The sequence below is a fragment of the Parasteatoda tepidariorum genome, chromosome 2, assembly GCF_043381705.1.
Source record: "Parasteatoda tepidariorum isolate YZ-2023 chromosome 2, CAS_Ptep_4.0, whole genome shotgun sequence".
NCBI classification, from domain to species: domain Eukaryota; kingdom Metazoa; phylum Arthropoda; class Arachnida; order Araneae; family Theridiidae; genus Parasteatoda; species Parasteatoda tepidariorum.
The window spans coordinates 27,298,454-27,313,019 of NC_092205.1; the positions used below are offsets into that span (position 1 = coordinate 27,298,454).

The window sequence follows — 14,566 nt, forward strand, 5'->3', positions numbered from 1 at the left end:
TTTTTTTTTTTTTTTTTTTTTTTACTTTTTAAACCAGAAATTTACATTATAACATTAATTATAAAATGTATATTAAAAAAAGTGCACTTTTTTAGTATATATTGATTGATCATTTTGTGGCACTTGATGCCAAAAGTAATCTGACCGTGAAGTGAGTCAATATAAAAAGTAATAACTAGCATTAAGCAATATGGCACTACATGGGAAAATATAGTTATTAAAAAGTAATATTAAAGTCAAAACTTGAATAGCTTAGTAAACAACTATTTTTACTCATGAAAATTTACCTTCAGCTAATTTCTCATGGCATTGCAATCAAAAAAAATTTTATAAAAGAAAATTTAAAATGCTATACACTAATTATATTTCGAGTATAATAGCACATTATCTTTTTACTAAATACAACAATGTTCATATTTAGAAAGGCACTTGGGCATTACTAAATGAACATCACAGAAAAGTTCTTTGCAATTACTACAAACAGTTTAAAAAGAAAAAAAAATTAAAAGATTGCTACAGAATTCAGAACCTTGTTTTGTCCTTCACTATTTGTATCACATTTTCAATGACATCTGACGTGTTTGCTGTGCCACCAAGATCTGGAGTATGAATCTAAACAAATTAAATGGATAAAAAGAAGGTGAAAACTAAAATTAATGCATAGATTTTAAAAAACATATCATTGCTATACTGCCAAAAGTAGCCAAGTCAAATAGTTATACAGTCAAACCCTGCTATAGTGAACGAAATGTTCGGTCCCGTCCCTTGCTATACACGTATAATGCTGTGGATATAGTGAACCAAAAAAGTGAGGAAGTTGGATATAATGAACCTTCAACTGATTTCCCCCCCCCCATTTTTTTGTAATAATTTTGACATTTCTACTTCAAAATAAATACATGTACCGATTTTTAAAACCATCTATAGAGACTACTTTTATGTGCTCGAATGGCAGGTTAGACAGGTTTAAAAAGTGGAATAACTGAAATTCAGGAAAAATTATCTGAGAGTCGGGAAGTGTTTCCATATCTGATTGCTCATCAGCTAAAGATTACTAATTTTCATTTGTACGCAAGACGAAGAGTAATAAAAAATTATATATATATATATATGCTAGGGGGCTATTTATATAAATATATATATATATTGCCCCTGTTCACTGCAGCTCAAAAACCCTGATGAATGCCCCGCAATAACTGTTGTTTCTTGGCAGAAAAGAGTTTTTCTTTTAACAAACGTTGAAAATATTCACTTGATATATATATACTAAAAAGAATTCTGTTTACTTATGCTTGTGCCTCCACTTCTCATGTCCAAATATCACTATTTATTAGTATTATAAATATTTAGATATATTGGAGAACAAAAGTAAATTTTCTAAGAAATCATTTTTTAAAATAACATTTATCTTAACATTATAAAACATTATGTTGATCTAACAAACTTGGTGAGCTATTATTTCTGCTGACATCACATTGTGCTGATCGAGAAGTTCTAAATCATTTAACGAATCTCTGTAATGGTAATTTATAACAATATACTAATGTTATTTACTCAAAATATAATAATTGTAAAACAGTCAATAAGATTAAACATTTTTTAAATAATTTTATCTTAAAATGTAGTGCAGAATTATGTTACAATAAAAATAATTAATAAAACAGAAAAAATTATCTTAGTTTCAAACTCCTATATCAAAAGCATAATAATAGCAGTACAGGAAAATACCTTTAAACTAAGGATACGTACAAAAATATTTATAGGAAAACAATACCTTTATAACTTTAATTAATTTTATGCATAGGACAACCAAAACAACATAAACAAATGAATAAGGGAAAACTGGATCCTATCACCTGATTTTCTGACCAATAAAAATGCACCAACAATAATGGAAAACTGTGTTAGACCATTATGCTCTTATGTTATGTATATATGCAATTTTAAATACATTATTATAATATAGAGAAGGTGATCTTGGATCCAAAATTTATTATTCACAAAAATAACATATATGTATATAAATCGTATGTATATTAAATCTCTAATCTCAAAAAGCAATTCTGTAAGTGATAAGTTTAGTACATTAAAAAAAAAAAACTATGTAAGATATTAAAGTACTAAAGTCGATGCATCAAACAGACATGTGATTGCAGGACGAAGAAATTACCTGAATTTTTTTTTCTATGGGAAGTTTTTTCGCTTCTTTCACAGAATTTTTTTTTTTCTTTTTGTACATAGAAAATAAATAAAAGACTGAAATTTTTATGCACAAAAGTAACATTTATAAGCTTTAAAAAGTATATATGTGGAAATTTTTTTTTAGAGATTTCTCCATTTTCTCACTTTGCAAGACAAAAAATTAAAAAACTGTGAAATCAATGGTAATAACTGAAAAACAATTGTTGATAAAACCATGTATATTTTTGACAAAATCATATGAATCAGATGCGTCAAAAATACATTTAATTAAATAATGCTGAATGAAAACATAAGATTCGGAAAAAAATATGCACAAACTAATAATGAACACAGTTGAAAAATTGATTAAAAGAAAAGAAAAAAAAAACATGGAATTATAGTCAAATTCAAATTATTGTAAATTCCTCAAATAGTGAATACTCAGGTAAAAGATTAAAACTGTCTGTATCATAATTAAATCAGGTTTTTAGAAAATAAACATCCTAACGACCAAAAAAAGTAAACCAATTGAAACACCACATGAATTTTGCACAAATTGAGCATATCAAAATGAATAATATCGTCTTCATATGAAATAGTAATATCATAATATCATATGAAAAGGTAGGAATAAATAATATCATATGGAAAGATCGGAATTTTAAAAAAGCCTTACATTAGTAACAATAGCCGTAAAAAAGTCGATCGAAAAAACAACGATTTTGCCACTTCAAAAAGTGACTACAAATTCACGAATCGAATTTTACGTGTCAGAATTATAATGTATAAAAAAATGTAGGGATTTAAAAAAAAACTCTGAGAAAATTCATAACAATAACAGGCAATGAAATGATTGAAACACTACATGGATTTACAATGGTATTGACAATAATACAGCATAACGCAACCTCCATCAAATAAGACAAAGAAAAAAGAGTAAGAAAAACAAGCATAGATCGTGGAACAATTTGAAATTAACTAGGTAGCAGTTTCAGAAGCCTCGGCTCCTAATTTTAAAATGAAATATATCAACTTGAATTAAAAACACACTGATTATGCCCTAAAATCAAAAGCTGAGGCAACTAAAATAAAAATATTCCTCATCCAACTAGTTTTTTGTGATGACCACATTTTAATTTTTCTCCAATATTATTAACAAGATGTAATATTTCTAATTGCTTACTTTGTCGATATTCACAGTCTTATCAACAGCATCACCAATAATTTTAGCATACTTCTCCAGCCTGAAAAAGAACACAAAAAATGATTAAGATGCTCAAAATTAAAATAACATGCACATATTTGATAACATATTTGATTTAAATTAACATGCATAAAATTAAAAAACCATTGCTCTTTGTGTAGTTTTGTCACTACTTTTAACAATGCAAAAATAAGCTAGTTTTTAAAATATTTTCACATGATACTTAATTTGTAGTTCATTGAATTAAAATCTTGGTTTTACAGTTCCTTTGAGCATAGTTATAAAACAAAATAGCTTTTTCAAAAGCTGTACTCAAATCAATTTTTCAATGCAGTATAAGGAGAAGCATATGACTCTTTTAAAATACAAAAACCAGCACCACATTCCTCCAGGGGGAAGGTTAAATGGGAATTAACTTTAGCAATTTCAAATAGTTTTTAAACACATTGAAAGAGCATATTACAGATAACTCCCAACTAACTAAATTTAAAAAGAAACCTTATTGCTTTCTAAAACAGATTTTATTAGATTATATATATATAATAAGTGACAATTATTTATAAAAATTTAAAATTCAAGCAAACTAAACCAATTTAAACGAGATAATGGCAATTAAGAGCATAAAAAAATTACCCCAGGTGATGTAACAGATCAACACTAGCATTCAGCATAGCAACAGGGTTTGCTATATTCTTTCCGGCAATACCTTTGCCTGTATTTCTAGAACCCTAAAACAAAAATGCATTTAGATTCTACTACTAAATTTGAAAGAAAAAAAATTTAACTTTATTAAAACATAAGAAATCAAACTGTCATCAAAAACAAAGTACATACCAACATCAAATACAATATAAGAAAATTCCTACCCAATTTATGAAAAATGATAGTTTGAACTTACTGTTTCAAAAACAGCATATTCTTTTCCATAGTTTTGACCAGAAGTGATACCAGGTCCACCCACCAGGCCACAAGCAATGTTGTTCAAAATATTTCCATACAAATTTGGAAGCAAAAGAACATCAAACTGATGTGGATTTGACACAAGCTAAAATTATATACAAGATTAATTTTTATCAGCAAACAGTTTTTTTGACTATTTGCAATATTAAAATACAGATTATAAACAAATATAATTAATATTAAATGAAACAAAGAATATTACTTTAAAAGACTACATAAAAAGATGTAGTCTACTTATATACATTTTAATTGTATGCTAGAATTTAGAAACAAGTGCAAAACAATTTATAAATTGTTTCATTTTTTTATTACTTATTATTATTAGAATTTTTTTTCAGTTTCCGGTAACTTACTAATTAACTAATTCAGAAATGTACAAACTAAATTTAAATTACTAATACTCAACTTTTACATCAAAAAAAAAGAAAGAAAAACTCTTATAAAGTAAGCTGGAACATCAATAGCAATTTTTTTAATGATGTCCTTTTTAAAATTTATTGTAATGAATTTTGAATAATATATACATACACATACACACACAAAGTGGAGCAAACTCCATCCCAGAATTGTCATAATAGCTCTTTAAAGCAAATAAGCATCAAAGCATTCTTATTCATTAAAAGATAACAAATAGAATATAATATACTTCCAATATTAATGAACAACAAATAAATCTATGTGTCTTGCGTTGTGCTATTTTTGAAGCTTTTGTTATAGATTTCCACACGGTTTTTAAAATCTTCATATTTCAATATGTCATTATAACATACCACAAATTCTGAATTACGCATTTTAGTTAGTATTCATTTCTCAATCCATTCGATTAGCCACAATTCCACAGTTATTCTATTTGGTTTAAACAATTGTTTCAGTGGTAATTATTAAAACAGACTTTCAGTTGGTTTTTAAAATCTCAATGCTTTTATTAAATATTATTTTGCTCAACAAACTTTGAATTGCGTATTTTGCACTAAATTATTGATGATTCATTAGCAATTCCACATGGATTTACAACAGCATTGAGATAAGTAAACAAAGAAATCAAAGGCTATAGGATCATAGAATATATTTGTATGAAAAAATATAACACATAATATTGATTTATCTGGTAATACTTTGAAAATTTTAAATTTATATATTTATACACAGAATCAAATATATGATTAACATAATTTTTCAAAGAAAACAATTAAAAACATCAATAGAAAATAGAAAATTTGTTGTAGAGAAATTATTTTACCTGCATACTACAATTATCAATAATCATATTGTCAAGTTCTATCTGCGGATATTCTTTAGCAATATCAATGCATGTATTCAAAAACAATCCATCAGCAAGCTTCCTGTAAAAAAGTTTGAAATAAAAAAAAAACATGTATTGAAATATATTAAACCTGTTCAGTATACACTTAAACATATTCAGTTACAGTTAGCTTGTATGAACAAGCCTGCTGAACAAATATGGCAGATGAAGTCTTTTTCCTTATTGCCCTTGAGCTGTTCTTAAGATTTAAGTAAAACTATAAAAGAAACAAAAAGTAATGGAAAGTTTTTTTCCCACCAAGCTTTATAATTGCAAGTAACTGATTTAATTTAACTTTTGAACCTTCTTTAAAATATTATATTGTTACTGATTCAAATCTCCATAACTAATGTTAACTAATCCCCATAACATGTCAACTAATAACATGCAAGTTATGGAGCTAACTCACATATGGAGATACTAACAACATACATGTCAAACATGTTAACTCGTAACTGTATCAGAAACACTACTTTTATTTCATGTATTTATTGTTTTATTTTTGTGAAAGTCAAATTTAGAGGTCAATAAAATATTTTAACTTTCTGATTTTTTTTCTCTCTGCACACCTAAAATTTTAATGTTGAGGAAAAAAAAATACTTTTCACTTACATAATATTAGCTTTATGAACGGCAGTAACTTTCTTCCTGTTGTGCTTGACAGCATAATCAAAAGCGTATCTTGCAATTTCTTCAGACTTCTTCCTAGTCACAATTTTCATACTTTCAACAACTCCAGGAACACTCTGGAAAAAAAAAAAGAATCAAAGGCATTGACTACAATATTTTTACTGAACAAGGTAAATCAAGTTATTTAAAAATTGCTTTTTTACTCATTGTTATCTGCATGAAATCAATAAAAATTGCCACAATTAAGTAACTTTGTCAATCATTGAACTTCAGAAAAAATAGATTACTTAAGATTAAGATTAGATTTCCTTCTAAGCTAGCTAACCTTATAGTAAACTCAAAGTAAATTATCTGTATTTTGAATGACATAAAGCATGAAAACACACAGCCTTTTTTAGCATTGGGACTTGAAGAATGAAAAGAAAAGTTTAATTTAAAATTTAATGGCACAATTATTGTCCCATACTTAAAGAGTACATAGACTGATCAAATAGTGTGATAAACTAAGTTTGACATTAAAAAAAAGGAGAGAAGACCTGTGGCAAACATCACAGCCATTGAATCTGTGAATATCTACAGTTTCACAACACAATTTTAGTGTAAATACTAAATGTATAAACCTCAATCTAAAAATATAATTTTTGAATTTTTATTTTTAAAGAATTATTTATCCAACATTTTCTTAAAAAAAAAATGTCTGTAACAGTTAGTAACCAGATAAATAATAATAATGAGCAATGTTAAAAAAGAAAATTTAATAAAAACTTGCTTCGTGTTCCAAACAGCTGTATTCCCCTTCTGTGTTCTGTCTGATGAGTACAATGTCTATGTTGTTATGCCTTGTCTTTATTCCAGACTGACTTTTACAATGTAAGACATTCACATAGAGGCCCAACTCCAACCTAAAAAGAAAAGAATATTTTTATATTTACGTAACGGGCAAAATAAATCATGATAAGTAAAATATAGTGAAAAGCAAAGTGAAAAATCATTGTAAAAATATTTTGCATCCATTACTTACTAGTAATACTTAGAATTAAATTAATATTTAACTACAAAAAAATTAACTTTATCAAAACAGTTGGACCCACTCACAGCAAACTTGAACTGAAGATTCCTATTTTAATGCGGAAAATAGACTAGATTTTGTTTAGTAAAATATTATAGATGTTTTGTTTTTCAGTTAAGCAACTTTTTGGATTTAACTACAGAAATCAATTCGGAAGCATAAAATGATATTAGAAATAATCTAAACAAAAAACACATAATCAATCCTTTTAAACTACAATTAGTTCTCTATTAAATGGCATTCTATTTAATTATGCTCTATTTATCCTCAGGATAAATAGAGCAAGTTGAAGGAATGGTTAGGATAGACCATTCCTTCAACTTTAATGAAGATAATCTAAACAACTCTCAAAGTCGTTAAACAGGGGGCTAACTGTATTAAATGAGTTTTAAAACAGAATAATTTTAAAGTAGGTTTTGCTATCCATGCTTTTCAGTGTGGCTGTTAAAAGTCGTGTGTTCAGTGTGACTTTAAAGCAAGTGAATGTAGTGACTATTAAAAGAAATTTTATTTAAAAACACATTTTATTTAAAAACACTGTCTCCGTTGAGATCTTTCAGAGATGCAGATGAAATGACATGCTACACATGCTAAATAAATGCTTACACAGATGCATCTACTGCATTGTTGTTTTAAAAAAATAGTTTTACTATTTTTGAACCATTTTACTTTATTTTTGTAATTCTGTTTCATTCTTATATAATTTTATTTTTTACGATCTAATATGAAATTTTAAAAAAAATTCAAATGCACTAACCTCTAACTTGCTAGGAAATAAATTGAAAGTTTTAAACATGCTAGAGTGTAAAGGAAAAAGATTGTAAAATGTAACTTTGACACAATTTTTTTCTTTTTTTTTCCCCAAATGCACTCTACATAACTATTATTTTTCACAGTCCCTTCAAAGTCATTAAACAGAGAGCTAACTGAATTAAATGAGTTTTAAAACAGGATGATTTTTAAGTAGATTTTGTTGTCCATCATGCTATTCAGTGTAACTATTTAAAGCAAGGGTATATAATGGCTCTCAAAAGAAATTATATTTAAAAACACATGTACTGGCATTGTAGAGACATTATAAAATCTTGAATAGCTTTTAAAGTTATCAAAAATGGAGCCTATGAAACATTTTAAGCAAAATGTTTTAGCTGTTAAAGTTGAACCCATGATGAAGAATGATTCCATAATCTAACTTTTTGTTGCACAATTAAAGTCTGTTCTAACAATTGTTTAGTATTGTGTTTTTAATTTTCAATCATTTGATAAACAGTAGTGGATAAATATAAACATACTTCCAGCTTGCACTGTACACATTATCTTCAGCATAACATTAGCCAAATATATTACAAGAAGGCAATATAGTATTTTCTAAATAAATCCTTCTACTTAAAGAATTAATATTAATAAACGTCATAAATAGAATCAGTTCTTATATGGAAATCTGAGTTCTTTTATTAGAACCATATAAAGTGAATGGGTTTTAATATTTTTTGAGTAATTTTACAACTGCACAAAAAAAAAAGAAAGATCATGCCAATTTTTAAATAAATTATCATGATTTTTTTTGTTGATAATTTTCAAATTATTCATTATGAAATTAAAATCATATAAGTCTTATTCTAATGTCTCCTTACTCTTCTCTAACAATTGATCCCATTTCTAATACTGTTCAAGTATTACATATTCAAAAATAAGCAACTCAAACCTATAAAGCCTTTAATGAGTCTTGCTATTGGACAACCATGAAGCAAAAACTAATTTATTGAATAACTTTAGTAATATTTCCAGTAGTTTATGAAAAAAGGAAGCAGAATTTTTTAATTTTTTTGGCTACACCACTGATACAAACCTGCTTTATCATTTCTAATATTTACCATGCAAATTATCGTACAAAATAACCAACAACACATTTTTTTTTCAAATTAAAAGAAAGTTGTAAAATAAAATACCTCAAAATAACATTTCTTGATCTAAATTGTGGATTGTTTGCCCTTGTTTCAATATTACCTAGAAATAAAGAGAACAAAGAATAAGCTGTCTAGAATATTATAGCTTAGTATAAATATCATTATTTTATAATTAATATGGCAATATAATTCATTAGGTTTAATATCATCTACGAGAGGAAAACAACAGTAGATGGGAACAAATTAAGCATTCTAATTTTATTATTATTTTGCTACAAATTTAGTCATCATAAAATGCATTAAACTTTATTATACATGAAATCATCTCACAATATGATCTTGAAACTGAGGTATTTGCTGAAGCTTTCACAAGACTTAGCTCTAATAATATAAATGTGCCACCACTTTTTTTACTATTAGGCACTGGAGAAATGGCTGTTGTGTCTTTAGTTCGGGTTTACAATCTTGAAGTTTCTTTTAATAATGAATTGTTAATTGAATAAAAAAATCCTTTGGAATACATTGTACAAAGAGATCAATTCAAATTTTCGAAACATCTAATTGCCAACATAAAATGATTTCATTTAATTTTTTTAAATTGTCAATGATAAATTTTATAATCTGGATTCATCTTTACTAAAAATGAATCCAGATTCACCAGTAAAAGTTTTCAATAAAGTAAAATTTAATTAAGTTTCTTTTCAATATTAGTCAAGAGTCCTAAAATTGTGAAACATTATTAGGTACATAAGCAGGAGTTCTTTTTAGAAGAAATTCGACTCCATTAACGGACCCCTCACAAAAACTTATTAATCTTAAATAAGAACTCTTCACAAAATTTTTACGATAAAATCAGTTCCCTCAAAGAAATCTCTACTAATAAAGGCTCAAATTCATTTTTTTTTTCTTTTTTTAAACTCCTTTTTTCTTCCAAGAGAGAGGAAAAAAATTATGACTAGATTTTTTTCAATTACACAAATACCGACCTTTCACAAAAAGTTTGAATCAGCCACTGGTTTTTGTAATTTTTTAAAAAAATCAATCCATACTTTAACAAATTCACAAAATTATGAGTAGATTACTCACGACTTCATGAAAATAACCAACCAATTTTTTGCAATTTTAGGATAATGGTGTCTCAGAATCTAAATCAATAAAAAAAAAATTCACAATTTCATGACTTTGCATAAAAATAGCATGTTAGTTTTTCATACTCATTGACACACTCACAATGTGGATTTGGTGACCATCTCCACACTTGCCTTGAATTTATTGTCATTGCAGACTTTTTGTATAAGACTGTTGCACAGAAACTGAGGGTTAAAAAACAAAAATCGGTGTAGCTTTAAAAAACACACACATTAAAAATACAATACAACTTACCTTTAATTGCAACACCATTGCGTTTAATTGATATAATAGCTTCTTCAACATTATCTATGTGTTGCACTGTAGAATCAAGGTACACTTCTTCAAAATCAACAGGTACACCACCCAATCTTAACAGAAATAATGAAATGCAAAAAATTACTAAATAAATATACTACCTCATTCTAGTAACAGAAATTATATCAAACATTTTACAGCAGTATTAAATACAATTAATGAATCAAATTGATTTATATATAACAGACAGTCACAAAATCACTGAATTATAAAATTGACCACTCTTTAAAATCAAAACTCAAAGAAAAGAATCATTAAAATATCTAAACATGTTAAAACCATCTTTTCATAAAATCTTAAATATTGTTTTCTAAAATAGCAAAATGAAACTTCTGTTGGGCATGAGTTTTAAAAATGAAGAATAAAATCAAGATTTTTCTATTATGAATACTTTATCTTTGAGCTTTGAATGATTTATAAGCAGCATATGGATAACTGATTTCAGTTTGCCACTTCAAGCAAAAAGAACAAAGCTACGGGCGTGTAAATTACAGTACTCGGAGAAGGAGTCAAAGTTGAAAAAGATTGAAACACAAGTGAGAGCACTAAATAATAAGAAGAGAGGGGAAAAAATACTATAGAATTAAGCACATTTTTGGATGCATATCCTCATTTCATGTCAATGATCATGACTTGTTTATTAACTTTCACTCAGTGAAGAAAAATTAATCTCGCTCAGCAGACACGAAAAAGAATTCAAATGTGAATAAATTGAAGGAGAGATCAAGTGCTTATTTATTACATAAGATAAATCATATGAAAAAAGGAAATCCATTCTGTTTGCTATTTTATCTCATAAAAAAGAAGAGCCAAAATATTGATGAAAAATTTTCAAATGGTCCATGATTCATTTGGGTTAAAGTTGTCTGTTATTGAATTAAATTTGTTAACAAGCAACATGCCTAAATGGAAAGATTTAAGATACAAGGATAAATTCCAAATGTTTATGTGTTTTTATCTATATACTAATATTGAAATCTAAAAAAAACTAGTTCGATTTCCAAACAAGATAGAATATTTTTTCAGATTCTACTAATCAAACAGTATACTAATATTTTAAGATCTCTCTGTAAATAAAATAAAAAAATTTGACTCATATTCAACCAAAATGTAAATTAAAACATGAACTAAATGAAGTAATACGAAATCAATTTGCCACTGGTAGAAAAAAACTGTAGAACAAAAGAAAGAAACAAATAATAAAGGAATACAACAGACATATGATTACACAAAAAATACATTTTTTAAAAAAAAGTAGAAATACTTACCGAAATATTTCTTTTACATGACCCATCATCTCTGGACCAATACCATCCCCAGGCAACATGCTGACCATGAAACGACCTCCATACTTAGCCTTATGATGGTCAGCCTAAAATATTTAAAACCAAACTAAATCAACTTATATGGAAAAGCCATCATTTTTAATGCTTACATGTCGATAATTTATATTTGTAAATAAAAATTTATTTTAAACATTAATTTATAAGTTGATCAAAAACTACTTTGAATCATAGAACATTCTAGAACAATTCAATTTCATTTAAATCTAAGTAAGGCATACAAAAAATTTTATTGATTTGAAAGAAAAAAATATTCCATAACTTTATTGAAAATAATTTTGAAAAATATATAAAGAAGTAGTAGGTTCTTGATTATCACGCTTTCATCACAACTGGCCTAGTACTAGTACTTCGATATTGCCAATCAGTCGTAAAAATCTCAGTTGGAGGTGGAGGAAGAAAAAAATAGGAAGAGTGTTTAAGTGACAGTCTGCATTTGAGTAGATTATCTATTAATAAATGTAGAGTGTAGTTTGCCTAAAGCAAGAACAACCCCGCCACAAAATCTGAATGTCTATCTCATTTTGTAAGAGAAAATATAGCTTGCATTAATTAATTAGCACATTTGAAGTCACCACCCCGAATCATTAAGAGAGTCCCAGAATGTGAAGATCCGATCATTAGAACAAAAGTTATTAAGGGTGATTTGTTTTTCGCCTTGCAAACATGTTAGACTGAGTCAAATCAACATACAAACATAATCTGAGCATTTATTAATTTGCAAATTTTTTCACTTTATATAAATTTTTAGCATTGTAACTCATTAACATAATTCATAGTAGAATATTTTGTTTTGGACAAGACAGAAATGATAACTAAATTCAACTGCTTTCATTAAAAACATTTGACAAAACATGAATTCTTGTTTAATGATAATTTAATTTACAAATTGATAATTCTGCAATATTGTTTAACGATATCTTTTATCTTTTTTATGATGCTTAAATAATCTTCAATAAAATCTAGCTATGGTCGAGTTTTAGACAGCTTAGTTTTCAAAATTTTGTCCAAAAGCTTTCCAACTTTGAACTACCCTTTTAATTCAATAATATATTATTGCTTAAAATAAATAATTAAATAAAACATAAATCTATATATTAAATGACAATAAATATTGAAACACTGTTTTACTTAAAATAAAAATTCTCACAAAACCTACCTGAGCTGTGCTGATGCCTCTAAATCTATCTAATGTAGTTGAACTTGAGGCTCCCTAAAAATACATTTATACATTATAGATAAAACAACTAGTTTTATTAAATGTAGAAAACTTCAACATAAAATCTATACTAGTATCAAATATATATGCTTAAAAAAAATTAGCTGAAAAAAGTTATAAAAATAAAACTTATTTACCTAACAGACAGCTAATAACAGCAGCTTAAGTAAAATGAAGCTATGGAATTAAAATCATTAAAGAAATATGCTGAAACAATTTTTGCAGCTTTTTTTGAAAGAAATCTACTTTTACAGAATTTTTAAGATTTAAGCACATTGGACTTTAAATTATAGAATATATGTATGGGCGACTCTCAATGTCAAACTGAAAAATAGATGCAAAAATTCCTGAAATTTAAAGATTTTAGTCAAAATAATAATAACTATATTGACATTTTAAAATTATAGAAGTGGGAGAAACCAAGGATATATAACTAAAATATATTCTTAGTTCGTGTACATTTTGACTGGTCCTTTCATATGATGTTCACTTCTTAAAAAAATATATAAATAAATCATTTTAGTGAATTAAAATGATAAATTACAAAACAGAATGTGAAAGGTCATAGATATGATTACAAAACCACTGACCAAAACATTTGACTACATTGAAACAATTGAACCAATTTGACCGGTGAACGGAATGTGAATTTAAAAATTCGTCAAAAAAGTTATTGAAGTTCTTAATAAAGAGGGCTAAGCTCCATTTTTAAATATTTCGATTGAAGAATTCATGAAAACATTTTGAATTCTTCAGAATACACTCCAAACTAAATCAGCCTAATTAAATTGATTTTATTAAAAATAAAAGAAAAAATAAACAGTTAATGAAAAAATGAAACCTACTTTTAATTTTTAAAAGAAAATTTCAAGTTAATTGCACGTGATATCGACTTTTCAAACATTTTTTAATGCTTTCCTAAAAAAATGGGTGCATTCCTAGATCCATTTCTGGACTTAAAATTTTAAAGTTCAATGCGCGTATGCACTAGTTCCCATCGTTGGTAATATAAAGTGAATCTATCAAATAAGTAAAGCATGTTTTTACCAATAATTTTGAGTATCCATAAAATGAGGAACAGAGATGAGTTCTCCTACAAAGTACCAAAGGAGTCAATCTTGAAAGCATCCTATGAAATTTGATCGATTTCAATTCAAAAAAATTGTACTAGTCAAATGTTAAAACAAAAAACAACTTTTTAGAATTTGAAATATAATTAGACACAATAAATTTTCGGCATGAGTCAAGTTCAATAGAAATCGAGTGAAAGTAAATAAAAACAATAAACTAATTACGGTTACAGT

At 26.7% G+C, this 14,566-nt stretch overlaps 1 protein-coding gene across 3 annotated transcripts in view; it reads right to left on the reverse strand.

Moving 5' to 3' along the window:
• LOC107440878 (isocitrate dehydrogenase [NAD] subunit gamma, mitochondrial) overlaps positions 1–14,552 on the reverse strand; it is a 26,431-nt gene extending 11,879 nt beyond the window's left edge. For 2 of the 3 annotated variants that reach the window (XM_071177370.1, XM_071177369.1), the window contains exons 1-12: positions 14,310–14,552; positions 13,203–13,256; positions 11,969–12,072; positions 10,638–10,753; positions 9,297–9,354; positions 7,048–7,180; positions 6,261–6,394; positions 5,586–5,688; positions 4,284–4,430; positions 4,019–4,113; positions 3,365–3,425; positions 530–612 (exon numbers count right to left, since the gene is read on the reverse strand). In XM_071177370.1, the coding sequence (XP_071033471.1) occupies positions 530–612; positions 3,365–3,425; positions 4,019–4,113; positions 4,284–4,430; positions 5,586–5,688; positions 6,261–6,394; positions 7,048–7,180; positions 9,297–9,354; positions 10,638–10,753; positions 11,969–12,072; positions 13,203–13,256; positions 14,310–14,390 (1,169 nt within the window). In that variant the 5' untranslated portion in view covers positions 14,391–14,552. Of the gene's footprint in view, positions 1–529; positions 613–2,215; positions 3,255–3,307; positions 3,426–4,018; positions 4,114–4,283; positions 4,431–5,585; positions 5,689–6,260; positions 6,395–7,047; positions 7,181–9,296; positions 9,355–10,637; positions 10,754–11,968; positions 12,073–13,202; positions 13,257–14,309 lie in introns of those variants that run through there. The other variant, XM_071177371.1, reaches the window with a different exon arrangement.
• Positions 14,553–14,566: the final 14 nt, after the last annotated feature.